The sequence below is a fragment of the Oncorhynchus masou genome, chromosome 10, assembly GCF_036934945.1.
Source record: "Oncorhynchus masou masou isolate Uvic2021 chromosome 10, UVic_Omas_1.1, whole genome shotgun sequence".
Taxonomy (NCBI): Eukaryota; Metazoa; Chordata; class Actinopteri; order Salmoniformes; family Salmonidae; genus Oncorhynchus; species Oncorhynchus masou.
In genome coordinates this window covers 52513853-52528056 of record NC_088221.1, presented here as the reverse complement: position 1 = coordinate 52528056, position 14204 = coordinate 52513853, and the positions used below count along the sequence as shown (strand labels likewise).

Genomic DNA, 14204 nt, shown 5'->3' with positions numbered 1-14204 from the left:
CTGCAATACTTTGACCTCATTCAATTCCATTTCTTCTCTTGTCTTCAGCTCACTCTGCTTACACTTTCTCCCATTCTTAGTTAACAAACCATCTCCCATTTTCCCTAAATTTTTTAACAATTCAAGCTCACCCTCTTCCTCCCTCTCTCTTTTTCCCTCAATTCCTCCTCTGTATTCCAAGTATACATCTCCTTATGATAATATTGCACTTCTTCTGACATACATCTTGTTTTTGCCCTCTCAAGGGACTCCATTTTCCTTACGATCGCATTATAACGTTGTGATGGTGGATTTCAAATAAACTTCCTCGATATACCAGTCATATATTTTGAAAATGCATAGAACATTTGCTTTCTTATCCCATCTAGGGTTAGGGTTAACCCTAACCCATCTAGGTGAATAAATAAAGTATTTTAGGTCTCTTTTATTACTACTTATCAGGCATGGCTACATTTTAAAATGCACAGATCTGAATTCACATTATATTCTCAAATCCTTCATCCATCCTCCAGTAAAAAGAAAAACATATGTCTTGAATAAATACATAGTAATACAATACTGAATGTGTTTTGATTGCACTACTTCCTCGCTAGCTGCTCAATGTGATGCAAGACAGTTGTCGCCAGTAGAGGGTGCTGTTGTGGTTATCAAAGCTGCCAGTAGAGGGTGCGGTTGTGGTTATCAAAGCTGCCAGTAGAGGGTGCTGTTGTGGTTATCAAAGCTGCCAGTAGAGGGTGCTGTTGTGGTTATCAAAGCTGCCAGTAGAGGGTGCTGTTGTGGTTATCAAAAGCTGCCAGTAGAGGGTGCTGTTGTATACTGTATAATAGAATCTAGTACTGCTCAGTGATTATACAGTAGAGCAAACTATATTATGTCTATAACATGTAGAGATTCTTCCTGAGTGTGTGTCTCAGATTAATGTTGTATCTGGCTCCTGGATTCCTTCTGTTGTGGTCGAAGATCACCCTGTTCATCTCTGTATGGACATCCACTAGATGTGTTCTCCTGCAAGAAAAGCAAAGGAACCATGTCATTCATGATTACACTATAAACATTACTTTATTCAGTGCAATAAAAGCAAACATGAAATGTAATCTTTGATGCTTTTTTTGTCTAAATGTTGTACCATTAAACATACTGCAAAAACTGAAGACTGAAACCAGAGAGATCCCAGTGAGCAAAACATTTACATGTACATTTAAGTCATTTGGCAGATGCTCTTATCCAGAGCGACTTACAAATTGGTGAATTCACCTTATGACAATCAGCATTTCACTCTGGGCAGGAACAACAGGATGGCTCATTTTCAATATCTGTGACTGAAACATCTCTGTTTCATTGACATGTTGCAATCAGTACCTCCTCTGAACTGCCTCTCTCAGGGCCTGCAGGTACACAGACCGATGGTCCTTCTCCTCCAGCTGACCCTCATCTGTCCAACAGTGGCTCCAGAAGACATCTGCGTCGTTGGGGACTGTCTCCACACTGAGAGGTTCCCCATACCCGTCTGTCTCCAGATCCTCCTCCCTGTGAGCAGGGTGACCCGTAGGCCTGGAGTAGCAGTCCTGGGGGCCTGACACACTATAGGTCTGGATGAAGAACAGCTTGGGCTTGCCAGCCAGCCTGGGGCAGTAGTCAGGGGTGAAGAGGTGTCGGACCGTGTCAAGACGCACCCCGAGCCTGTCAAATAAAATGTACAATGATTATAAAAAGATATGCCAAAATGTGCATACATATTCTAGTATGGGTGGGCCCAGTGGGAATCAAACCCACAACCCAGGAGTGGCGAGTTCCATGCTCAACCTGTGAGAGTCTGTAGCCAGCAGGTCGGTAGCAGTACCACGGCTGATGATGCAGCAGGCGAAGGCATCAACTTCCTGGGTCTGCCTCGGTTGGGCAGCCTGCCTGAGAAGAGACAGGGTATCCCCCACTCTCGGCCACTTAACCAGGGTCACCTTGAATTGGAGCCCGCTGAACATCTCCTCCAACATGTCTGGTGGGAAGAAGAACATCATCACTGTTACTGACACAAATCAACACTGTTACTGACACACATCATCACTGTTACATCATAACTGTTACTGACACATGTCATCACTGTTACATCATCACTGTTACTGACACACATCATCACTGTTACATCATAACTGTTACTGACACATGTCATCACTGTTACATCATCACTGTTACATCATCACTGTTACATCATAACTGTTACTGACACACGTCATCACTGTTACTGACACACATCATCACTGTTACTGACACACATCATCACTGTTACATCATAACTGTTACTGACACATGTCATCACTGTTACATCATCACTGTTACTGACACACATCATCACTGTTACATCATAACTGTTACTGACACATGTCATCACTGTTACATCATCACTGTTACATCATAACTGTTACTGACACATGTCATCACTGTTACATCATCACTGTTACTGACACATTTCATCACTGTTACATCATCACTGTTACTGACACACATCATCACTGTTACTGACACACATCATCACTGTTACATCATAACTGTTACTGACACACATCATCACTGTTACTGACACACATCATCACTGTTACTGACACACAACATCACTGTTACATCATAACTGTTACTGACACACGTCATCACTGTTACTGACACACATCATCACTGTTACATCATAACTGTTACTGACACACGTCATCACTGTTACTGACACACATCATCACTGTTACATCATAACTGTTACTGACACACATCATCACTGTTACTGACACACATCATCACTGTTACTGACACACATCATAACTGTTACTGACACACGTCATCACTGTTACTGACACACATCATCACTGTTACATCATCACTGTTACTGACACACATCATCACTGTTACTGACACACATCATCACTGTTACTGACACACAACATCACTGTTAACTGTTTTCTGTCTCTACAGTAGACTCAGTATGTGTTATCAGTCTCTACAGTAGACTCAGTATGTGTTATCTGTCTCTACAGTAGACTCAGTATGTGTTATCTGTCTCTACAGTAGACTCAGTATGTGTTATCTGTCTCTACAGTAGACTCAGTATGTGTTATCTGTCTCTACAGTAGACTCAGTAGACTCAGTATGTGTTATCAGTCTCTACAGTAGACTCAGTATGTGTTATTGGTCTCAACAGTAGACTCAGTATGTGTTATCTGTCTCTACAGTAGACTCAGTATGTGTTATCTGTCTCTACAGTAGACTCAGCATGTGTTATCTGTCTCTACAGTAGACTCAGTAGACTCAGTATGTGTTATCAGTAGACTCAGTATGTGTTATCTGTCTCTACAGTAGACTCAGTATGTGTTATCTGTCTCTACAGTAGACTCAGTATGTGTTATCTGTCTCTACAGTAGACTCAGTATGTGTTATCTGTCTCTACAGTAGACTCAGTATGTGTTATTGGTCTCAACAGTAGACTCAGCATGTGTTATCTGTCTCTACAGTAGACTCAGTAGACTCAGTATGTGTTATCTGTCTCTACAGTAGACTCAGTATGTGTTATCTGTCTCTACAGTAGACTCAGTATGTGTTATCTGTCTCTACAGTAGACTCAGTATGTGTTATCTGTCTCTACAGTAGACTCAGTAGACTCAGTATGTGTTATCTGTCTCTACAGTAGACTCAGTATGTGTTATCAGTCTCTACAGTAGACTCAGCATGTGTTATCTGTCTCTACAGTAGACTCAGTATGTGTTATCTGTCTCTACAGTAGACTCAGTATGTGTTATCTGTCTCTACAGTAGACTCAGTATGTGTTATCTGTCTCTACAGTAGACTCAGTATGTGTTATCTGTCTCTACAGTAGACTCAGTATGTGTTATCTGTCTCTACAGTAGACTCAGTATGTGTTATCAGTCTCTACAGTAGACTCAGTATGTGTTATCTGTCTCTACAGTAGACTCAGTAGACTCAGCATGTGTTATCTGTCTCTACAGTAGACTCAGTAGACTCAGTATGTGTTATCTGTCTCTACAGTAGACTCAGTATGTGTTATCTGTCTCTACAGTAGACTCAGTATGTGTTATCTGTCTCTACAGTAGACTCAGTATGTGTTATCTGTCTCTACAGTAGACTCAGCATGTGATATCTGTCTCTACAGTAGACTCAGTATGTGTTATCTGTCTCTACAGTAGACTCAGTATGTGTTATCTGTCTCTACAGTAGACTCAGTATGTGTTATCTGTCTCTACAGTAGACTCAGTAGACTCAGTATGTGTTATCTGTCTCTACAGTAGACTCAGTATGTGTTATCTGTCTCTACAGTAGACTCAGTATGTGTTATCTGTCTCTACAGTAGACTCAGCATGTGATATCTGTCTCTACAGTAGACTCAGTATGTGTTATCTGTCTCTACAGTAGACTCAGCATGTGATATCTGTCTCTACAGTAGACTCAGTATGTGTTTTCTGTCTCTACAGTAGACTCAGTATGTGTTATCTGTCTCTACAGTAGACTCAGTAGACTCAGTATGTGTTATTTGTCTCTACAGTAGCCTCAGTAGACTCAGTATGTGTTTTCTGCCTCTACAGTAGACTCAGTATGTGTTTTCTGCCTCTACAGTAGACTCAGTATGTGTTTTCTGCCTCTACAGTAGACTCCGTATGTGTTATCTGTCTCTACATTAGACTCAGCATGTGGACTCTCACCTCCATCACTGCCAACACAGTCTATGATGAGACATTCACCCCGTGGGTCTGACTGGAGCCTGTAAACATCCACTGGGCTCTACAGAACAGAGGGGCAGGCACATTATTGTAAATGTACCACGCACGTAAGGTCTGAATGTATATTGAATGTATATTCACTGGTATATTACCTGTTAGAACACTATGTATATTACCTGATAGAACACTATGTATATTACCTGATAGAACACTATGTATATTACCTGGTAGAACACTATGCATATTACCTGGTATATTACCTGGTAGAACACTATGTATATTACCTGTTAGAACACTATGTATATTACCTGGTATATTACCTGGTAGAACACTATGTATATTACCTGGTATATTACCTGGTAGAACACCATGTATATTACCTGGTAGAATACTATGTATATTACCTGGTAGAACACTATGTATATTACCTGGTACATTACCTGGTAGAACACTATGTATATTACCTGGTATAACACTATGTATATTACCTGGTAGAACACTTGGTATATTACCTGGTATATTACCTGGTAGAACACTATGTATATTACCTGATAGAAAACTATGTATATTACCTGGCAGAACCCAATGTATATTACCTGGTAGAACACTACATATATTAACTGGTAGAACACTATGTATATTACCTGATAGAACACTATGTATATTACCTGATAGAACAATATGTATATTACCAGGTAGAACACCATGTGTATTACCTGATAGAACACTATGTATATTACCTGGTAGAACGGTGTATATTACCTGGCAGAACCCAATGTATATTACCTGGTAGAACACTACATATATTAACTGGTAGAACACTATGTATATTACCTGATAGAACACTATGTATATTACCTGATAGAACACTATGTATATTACCAGGTATATTACCTGATAGAACACTATGTATATTACCTGGTAGAACACTACATATATTACATGGTAGAACACTATGTATATTACCTGATAGAACACTATGTATATTACCTGGTATATTAACTGGAAGAACACTATGTATATTACCTGATAGAACACTATGTATATTACCTGGTAGAACACTATGTATATTACCTGATAGAACACTTGGTATATTACCTGATAGAACACTATGTATATTACCTGGTATATTAACTGGAAGAACACTATGTATATTACCTGGTAGAACACTATGTATATTACATTTATATTACCTGATAGAACACTATGTATATTACCTGGCAGAACCCTATGTATATTATGTATTGTATATTATGTATTGTATTTTCGTATTGGGGTTTGTAGTGTTTGGGATTGTAGTTGATTAGGGGTGTGTGTGTGTGTTAAATAGGTTGGCTGCCTGAGGCGGTTCTCAATCAGAGTCAGGTGATTCTCGTTGTCGCTGATTGGGAACCGTATTTAGGTAGCATGGTTTTCGCCTTGTATTTCGTGGGTGATTGTTCCTGTCTCTGTGTAGTGTGCACCAGTCAAGCTGTAATTGGGTTCACGTTCTGTTTGTTATTTTTGTATTTATTAGTTATTCGTGTATAGTTTGTTCGTTTGTCTTCACTAAATAAACATGAGTAACTTACACGCTGCATTTCGGTCCGACTCTCTTTCAACTAAAGAAGAACGCCGTTACAACACAAGGTATATTACCTCGTAGAACACTATGTATATTACCTGGTATATTACCTGGTAGAACACCATGTATATTACATGGTAGAATACTATGTATATTACCTGGTAGAACACTATATCTATTACCTGGTACATTACCTGGTAGAACACTATGTATATTACCTGGTATAACACAAGGTATATTACCTGGTAGAACACTATGTATATTACCTGGTATATTACCTGGTAGAACACTATGTATATTACCTGATAGAACACTATGTATATTACCTGGTACATTACCTGGTAGAACACTATGTATATTACCTGGTATAACACAAGGTATATTACCTGGTAGAACACTATGTATATTACCTGGTATATTACCTGGTAGAACACTATGTATATTACCTGGTAGAACACTATGTATATTACCTGATAGAACACTATGTATATTACCTGGTAGAATACTATGTATATTACCTGGTACATTACCTGGGAGAACACTATGTATATTACCTGATTGAACACTATGTATATTACCTGGTAGAACACTATGTATATTACCTGGTAGAACACTATGTATATTACCTAGAACACTATGTATATTACCTGGTAGAACACTATGTATATTACCTGGTATATTACGTGATAGAACACTATGTATATTACCTTTATATTACCTGGTAGAACACTATGTATATTACCAGGTAGAACACTATGTATATTACCTGGTAGAACAGCCTTTTTCTTTCAGGCTCTGCAATGTTTTCGTTCTCTGGAGCTAAAATGACAGAATGACAGCTGCTTTCTACAGAGGATATACTTTTTTATTGAACACTAATCACGATAAACAGTTGGTATTTTAAAGAAACCTCTCCTGAGGAATGAAAGTAACTTACTGTTCTGTGTGGACTGCTCTTGTCTTGAATGGCATGATACAGTGGAGGCAGTGGGCATGGGGTTGGACTGAGGGACAGAAATCACTGTTAGAGGAAACATCCTTTATAGAAAGCTGTAGTAGAGGCGAGGGAAGGTTTCCCTGTTTCAAGAGGAGGTAGTGTAGTAGTGACTCACTGGAGTCCTGATCCACTGCTGCTGGGCCTGTTGAGTCATCACCACTGGTCTATGTTGTGGTGTTCCAACTACAACAAGTTGCACAGGAAGAAGTATTTCCAAACAATATGTAACAGAGGTGGTTCAGATTGAGAACGGCCATATTAGTATCAAGAGTCTGAGAGTAGGAGTTCTGATTTACAGTGCATTCAGAAAGTATTCAGACCCGTTGACTTTTTCCACATTTTGTTACATGACAGCCTTTTTCTAAAAATGGATTAAATTGTTTTTTTGTCCTCGTCAATCTACACACAATACCACATAATGACAAAACAAAAACAGGTTTTTAGGAATATTTGAAAATGTATAAAAAAACAAAAACTGAAATATGACTTTTACATAAGAGTTCAGACCCTTTACTCAGTACTTTGTTGAAGCACCTTTGGCGGCGATTTAAGCCTGGAGTCTAATTGGATATGACGCTACAAGCTTGGCACACCTGTATTTGGGGAGTTTCTCCCATTCTTCTCTGCAGATTCACTCAAGCTCTGTCAGGTTGGATGTGGAGCATCACTGCACAGCTATTTTCAGGTCTCTCCAGAGATGTTCGATTGGGTTCAAGTCCAGGCTCTGGCTGAGCCACTCAAGGACATTCAGAGACTTGTCCCAAAGCCACTCCTGTCCATGGCGGTACCAGGATTGTGACGCATTCCTGCGTGCTCCCGGACGCGCTCCTCCACCCCTATAACCGGGGTACCTGCTCCTGCTGACTCCATAGTCGGTCAGTGATTCTGTAATGGGTGCGTGCTGATGGAAGGAAGTCAGGCGCAGGAGCGAACTTGGTATAAACGGAGCAGTTTAATAAGTGCTCAAAAACTCAGAAAACCAAAAGACACAAAATAATACAAGTGGGTACAAAACCCGTCGCACACCAGAACATATCTTGCACATAGCTTACAAACAAACAATCACCGACAAGGACATGAGGAGGATTGGAACCAGGTGTGATACAAGACAAGACAAAACCAAAGGAAAACAAAAAGAGGATCAGCAATGGTTAGAACGTTGGTTTTCATTAAGGATCTCTCTGTACTTTGCTCTGTTCACCTTTCCCCCGATCCTGACTAGCCTCCCAGTCCCTGCCGTGAAAAAACATCCTCACAGCATGATGCTGCCACCACCATGCTTCAACGTAGGGATGGTGCAGACGTGACGCTTGGCATACAGGCCAAATAATTCAATCTTAGTTTCATCAGACCGGAGAATCTTGTTTCTCATGGACTAAGAGTCCTTTAGGTGCCTTTTGGTAAACTCCAAGCGGGCTGTCATGCCTTTTACTGAGGAGTGGCTTCTTTCTGGTCACTCTACAATAAAGGCATGATTGGTGGAGTGCTGCAGAGATGGTTGTCCTTCTGGAAGGTTCTCCCATCTCCACAGAGGAACTCTGGAGCTCTGTCAGTCTGGTTCCTGGTCACCTCCCTGACCAAGGCACTTCTCCCCGTATTGCCCAGTTTGGCCGGGTGGCCAGCTCTAGGAAGAGTCTTGGTGGCTCCAAACTTCTTCCATTTAAGAATGATGGAGGCCACTGTGTTCTTGGGGAAGGTCAATGCTACAGAAATGTTTTGGTACCCTTCCCCAGATCTGTGCCTCGATACAATCCTGTCTCTGAGCTCTAAGGACAATTCCTTCGACCTCATGGCTTGGTTTTTGCTCTGACATGCACTGTCAACTGTGGGACCTTATATAGACAGGTGTGTGCCTTTCCAAATCAAGTCCAATCAATTGAATTTCCCATAGGTGGACTCCAATCAAGTTGTAGAAACATCTCTCAAGGATGATCAATGGAAAAAGGATGTACCTGAGCTCAATTTCAAGTCTCATTACAAAGGGTCTGAATACTTAAAACATTATTTCATTTTTTCCAAAAATGTCTAAACCCCTGTTTTCACTTTGTCATTATGGGGTAGGTTGATGAGGAAAACATTTAATTTAATGCATTTTAGAACAAGGTTGTAAGGTAACAAAATGTGGAAAAAGTCAAGGGGTCTGAATACTTTCCGAATGCACTGAAGAATCCATTTAGCCACTTAGATCACAATGAGTATGTGGAGATCCTGGATCCTAATCTAATCTTGATACGGCCCCAGATATCCAGAAGTCCTCCAGAATCCCAAGGTGGGCCTTTTCCTAATTCTTACCTGATGTCAGGTTCCGGTACCCTTTGACCTTCCTGGCTAGGTCAACCCTGCTGATGTCCCTCAGACATTTTTCTATCAGCTCCACCCTCTCAGAAGACACTCTGTCCAGCTTCTCCAGTTCAACTATGACATCCAGGAAACTCTGTCACACAGAGAAAGGATATGAAATGGTTCAAAAACATTCCAGAACATCTGTTTCTGGATCTTTTGGACATACACTGATTATGAACACCACTTGTTGTTGTAACTGTCATATTGTTGTCCTGTTGTTGTTGTTGTTATGTCTTACTTAAGCAATACCCTATACCCAATCCTTCAACATGATCATGACAAAAGAGATGATTATGGACTACAGGAAAAGGAGAACCGAGCACGCCCCCATTCTCATTGACGGGGCTGTAGTGGAGCAGGTTGAGAGCTTCAAGTTCCTTGGCGTCCATATCAACAACAAACTATCATGGTCCAAACACACCAAGACAGTCGTGAAGAGAGCACGACAAAACCTATTCCCCCTCAGGAGACTGAAAAGATTTGGCATGGGTCCTCAGATCCTCAAAAGGTCCTACAGCTGCACCATCGAGAGCATCCTGACTGGTTGCATCACTGCCTGGTATGGCAACTGCTCGGCCTCCGACCGCAAGGCACTACAGAGGGTAGTGCGAACGGCCCAGTACATCACTGAGGCCAAGATTCCTGCCAACCAGGACCTCTATACCAGGCGGTGTTAGAGGAAGGCCCTAAAAATTGTCTGACTCCAGCCACCCTTGCCGGCAAGCGGTACCGGAGCGCCAAGTCTAGGTCCAAGAGGCTTCTAAACAGCTTCTACCCCGAAGCCATAAGACTCCTGAACATCTAATCAAATGACTACACAGACTACTTGCATTGCCCCCACTCTTTTACGCTGCTGCTACTCTCTGTTATTAGTCACTTTAAGTGCATAGTCACTTTAATAACTCTACCTACATGTACATATTACCTCAATTACCTCGACTAACCGGTGCCCCCACACATTAACTCCGTACCGGTACCGCCTATACAGTATATAGCCTCCACATTAACTCTGTACCGGTACCCCCTGTATATAGCCTCCACATTAACTCTGTACCGGTACCCCCTGTATATAGCCTCCACATTGATTCTGTACCGGTACCCCCTGTATATAGCCTCCACATTGACTCTGTACCGGTACCCCATGTATATAGTCTCCACATTGACTCTGTACCGGTAACCCCCTGTATATAGTCTCCACATTAACTCTGTACCGGTACCCCCTGTATATAGCCTCCACATTGACTCTGTACCGGTTCCCCCCATATATAGTCTCCACATTGACTCTGTACCGATACCCCCTGTATATAGCCTCCACATTGACTCTGTACTGTAACACCTGTATATAGCCTCCACATTGACTCTGTACCAGTACCCCCTGTATATAGCCTCCACATTGACTCTGTACCGTAATACCCTGTATATAGCCTCCACATTGACTCTGTACCGGTACCCCCTGTATATAGCCTCCACATTGACTCTGTACCGGTACTCCCTGTATATAGCCTCCACATTGACTCTGTACCGTAATACCCTGTATATAGCCTCCACCTTGACTCTGTACTGTAATACCCTGTATATAGCCTTGTTATTGTTATTTTACTGCTGGTCTTTAATTATTTGTGACTTTTATTTCTCCTTTTTTTAGGTATTTTTCTTAAAACTGCATTGTTGGTTAAGGGCCTGTAAGTAAGCATTTCACTGTAAGGTCTAGCTGTTGTATTCGGCGCATGTGACAAATACAACTTGATTTGATTGTTGTCATGTCTTACAGTACATAAGCAATACCCCATTGTTGTCATGTCTTACTTAAAGCAACTTGTCTGGCAGCTCGGTTTGTGTTTTGTACTAAATTGTAAAAGAAAATCCATTAAAATAAAATAAAAACATTCCATAACAACTAGATCCTCAGGAAACATACCACAGAAGAAGAGGAATGTTCTCACAGAAATACACAGTACATTACAACATACCTAGTGGTATTTACATTGCAGAAGAGGAATGTTCTCACAGTAATAGACAGTACATTACAGCATACCTAGTGGTATTTACATTGCAGGAATCTCCCACCCACAATGCAGAAATATTTCATGACATAATCAGATCAGGCTTGTCAGTAATGAAATAAAATGTCAAATGTCTGAACCAAGCCTTTACCTTGACTCTGGTCAGCCTCTCTCTGGATAAAGAACCACTCAGCAGAAACTTGAGCGAATCCAGGTCTTCTTTTCCCATGTCTTCGCTCACATCAGACATCAACACTCTGTAACCAGGAAACAGAACAGCTTCATAGAGAGAACTCCATGGAATATATTTACTAATGAAGACCGCGATGAATGAGACTGTAAAGAATGTTTGGACTATTGGTGTGTGTTGTTATCCTGGAAAAGACAATAGCAGAATTCAAACCTAAGGAATACATCTCACCTGTACTCTGACAAAGCTCGGTTCTGTCCCAGAATCCCATCCACTTCCTGTTTACTGATATGAAACTCTTTCTTCAGGAGATCAAAGCGTCTCAGTCTGAACAGAAGTTCCACCAGGTACAGCTGATCCACCTGTCCTCTGCTCAGCCAGGAATTTAACACCTCTCTCACATGACCAGAACCACACCTGTCAGTGTCAAGGGATCCACACAGGTACAGGAGCCTCCTGCACTCACCTGAGCTCAGGTCCTCACATATCCTGTTGATCATCTGATATAACTGCCCATTAGCCATAGAACTCATCAGGAGTCTCTGAAAGGGAAAACAGGGATTGATTTTATGGATAGAAAATTATGTAAACTTCATTATTTCTAAATGGGTATTTGCATCATAGATCTATGGCCCATTTGAAATTAAAAGCAACTTGAATTGGCAAATATGTATACTACTGCTTACTTGCATAGTTATGTCGTTCCCAGTCTCACGCTGTGCTCAATAGACTAGTACATTAGTTATTATCATAGGAATATTTTACTATTATTGAACCTGCATGTGGCCTATAGGTGAAAATATACAGGCAGCACATACATGATAATGCGAACGGTGGAAAATGAAAGTTAGACGAGGCATGAAACCAACCAGAAATGAATTATTCAAAGGTTAATAAAACACGAATATTTTAGAGAAAATTAACAATATACGTCGGTTATATCGCAAATGAAAAATATGAATACCTTTTAGAGTAGGACACAGCGAGGTCTGTTGCATGAAGACTGAAAATGAGTTGATTATAATGACGAATTGAAGTTTCGCGAATTACGAAATGGAAAGCGCAAATGGGGAAGATCGTTTCAAATTCTGTGTAACCACCCATGCGGGAAATTACACTTTCATTTCGGTCTGGGTGGTGGGATCACGGAACTGACTCAATGTTGGTCATAAAGTATTTTAATGAATTAGTCACTGATAAATATATGCTAAAAACTGCTCAAAACGAAAGTGGAAGTTACCACGCCATCAGGCTCCTCTGCAAAGACCCTAGTCTGCATCCAGATGGTTTTCGCTGCTGCCAGCACTGCCTTCCTTCTGAAAATAAAGAAAAACCCTTGACGGAGTAGGTGTGTCAAAACATTTGACTGGTACTGTATGACAATATGGCACCTCCGGTGTGTGGTACATGGCCAAAATACCACCGCTAAGGGCTGTATCCAGGCACTCCGCGTTACGTCATAGTGAACAGCCCCTAGCCGTGGTATATTGGCCATGTACCACAAACCGACCGAGGTAAAGCCAGTTTCAGGTTGGATATTCGACAGATATTGCCCACTCTTGTTTTTGTACATAGTTTCAAATTTGCAATTGCTCCTTGGTCATGTCAATTACACACCTAAGAAGCATGCAGTGGATATACACCCATATTGCATAACCTCAAATCATGTATCTTCTATACTGTTGTACATTATTATTAGTTTGAAAATTAGGGGGTTCAGTCCAGTGTTGTGTTTACCCTTTTCTTTAATTTTTATCTACAATAATTGGTAGTTCTAAGTACTTGTTTTCCCAGTTATAATTTTTTTCCACAGTATTTAACAGTGGTACACAATAGGAGAGAGACAGATAACATGTCCTTTCATCGTTATATCAACCATAAAGGAAAAGGGCAAAGTACGAGAGTCATGTTATTAATTGTCCAAAGCAGGGATGGAGAGTGAGCTGGTGAGGTAAGCTGGACAATACATATACTGAACAGGGATGGAGAGTGAGTTGGTGAGGTAGGCTGGGCAATACATATACTGAACATGGATGGAGAGTGAGCTGGTGAGGTAGGCTGCAGTGGGTTTGCTGGACAATATATATACTGAACACGGATGGAGAGTGAGCTAGTGAGGTAGGCTGGACAATACATATACTGAACAGGGATGGAGAGTGAGCTGGTGAGGTAGGCTGCAGTGGGTTTGCTGGACAATATATATACTGAACATGGATGGAGAGTGAGCTAGTGAGGTAGGCTGGACAATATATATACTGAACAGGGATGGAGAGTGAGCTGGTGAGGTAGGCTGCAGTGGGTTTGCTGGACAATATATATACTGAACATGGATGGAGAGTGAGCTAGTGAGGTAGGCTGGACAATATATATACTGAACAGGGATGGAGAGTGAGCT

At 41.1% G+C, this 14204-nt stretch overlaps 1 protein-coding gene across 4 annotated transcripts; it reads right to left on the bottom strand.

The window, feature by feature from the left end:
- Positions 1 to 409: 409 nt before the first annotated feature.
- Positions 410 to 13269, bottom strand: LOC135547737 (CASP8 and FADD-like apoptosis regulator). Of its 4 annotated transcripts, none has more exons than XM_064976983.1 (11): positions 13050 to 13267; positions 12041 to 12351; positions 11771 to 11876; positions 9566 to 9707; positions 7389 to 7456; positions 7214 to 7280; positions 7043 to 7095; positions 4695 to 4773; positions 1804 to 1993; positions 1360 to 1680; positions 410 to 1005 (listed from the first exon to the last, which is right to left on the bottom strand). In XM_064976983.1, the coding sequence occupies exons 1-11, from the start codon at positions 13086 to 13088 to the stop codon at positions 876 to 878; spliced, it is 1506 nt and encodes a 501-aa protein (XP_064833055.1). In that variant the 5' UTR covers positions 13089 to 13267; the 3' UTR covers positions 410 to 875. The 4 variants fall into 4 exon arrangements, with proteins under 4 accessions (XP_064833055.1, XP_064833057.1, XP_064833056.1 ...); XM_064976985.1 differs by having other exon boundaries at positions 12774 to 13265; XM_064976984.1 differs by lacking the exon at positions 13050 to 13267 and adding an exon at positions 12496 to 12739.
- Positions 13270 to 14204: the final 935 nt, after the last annotated feature.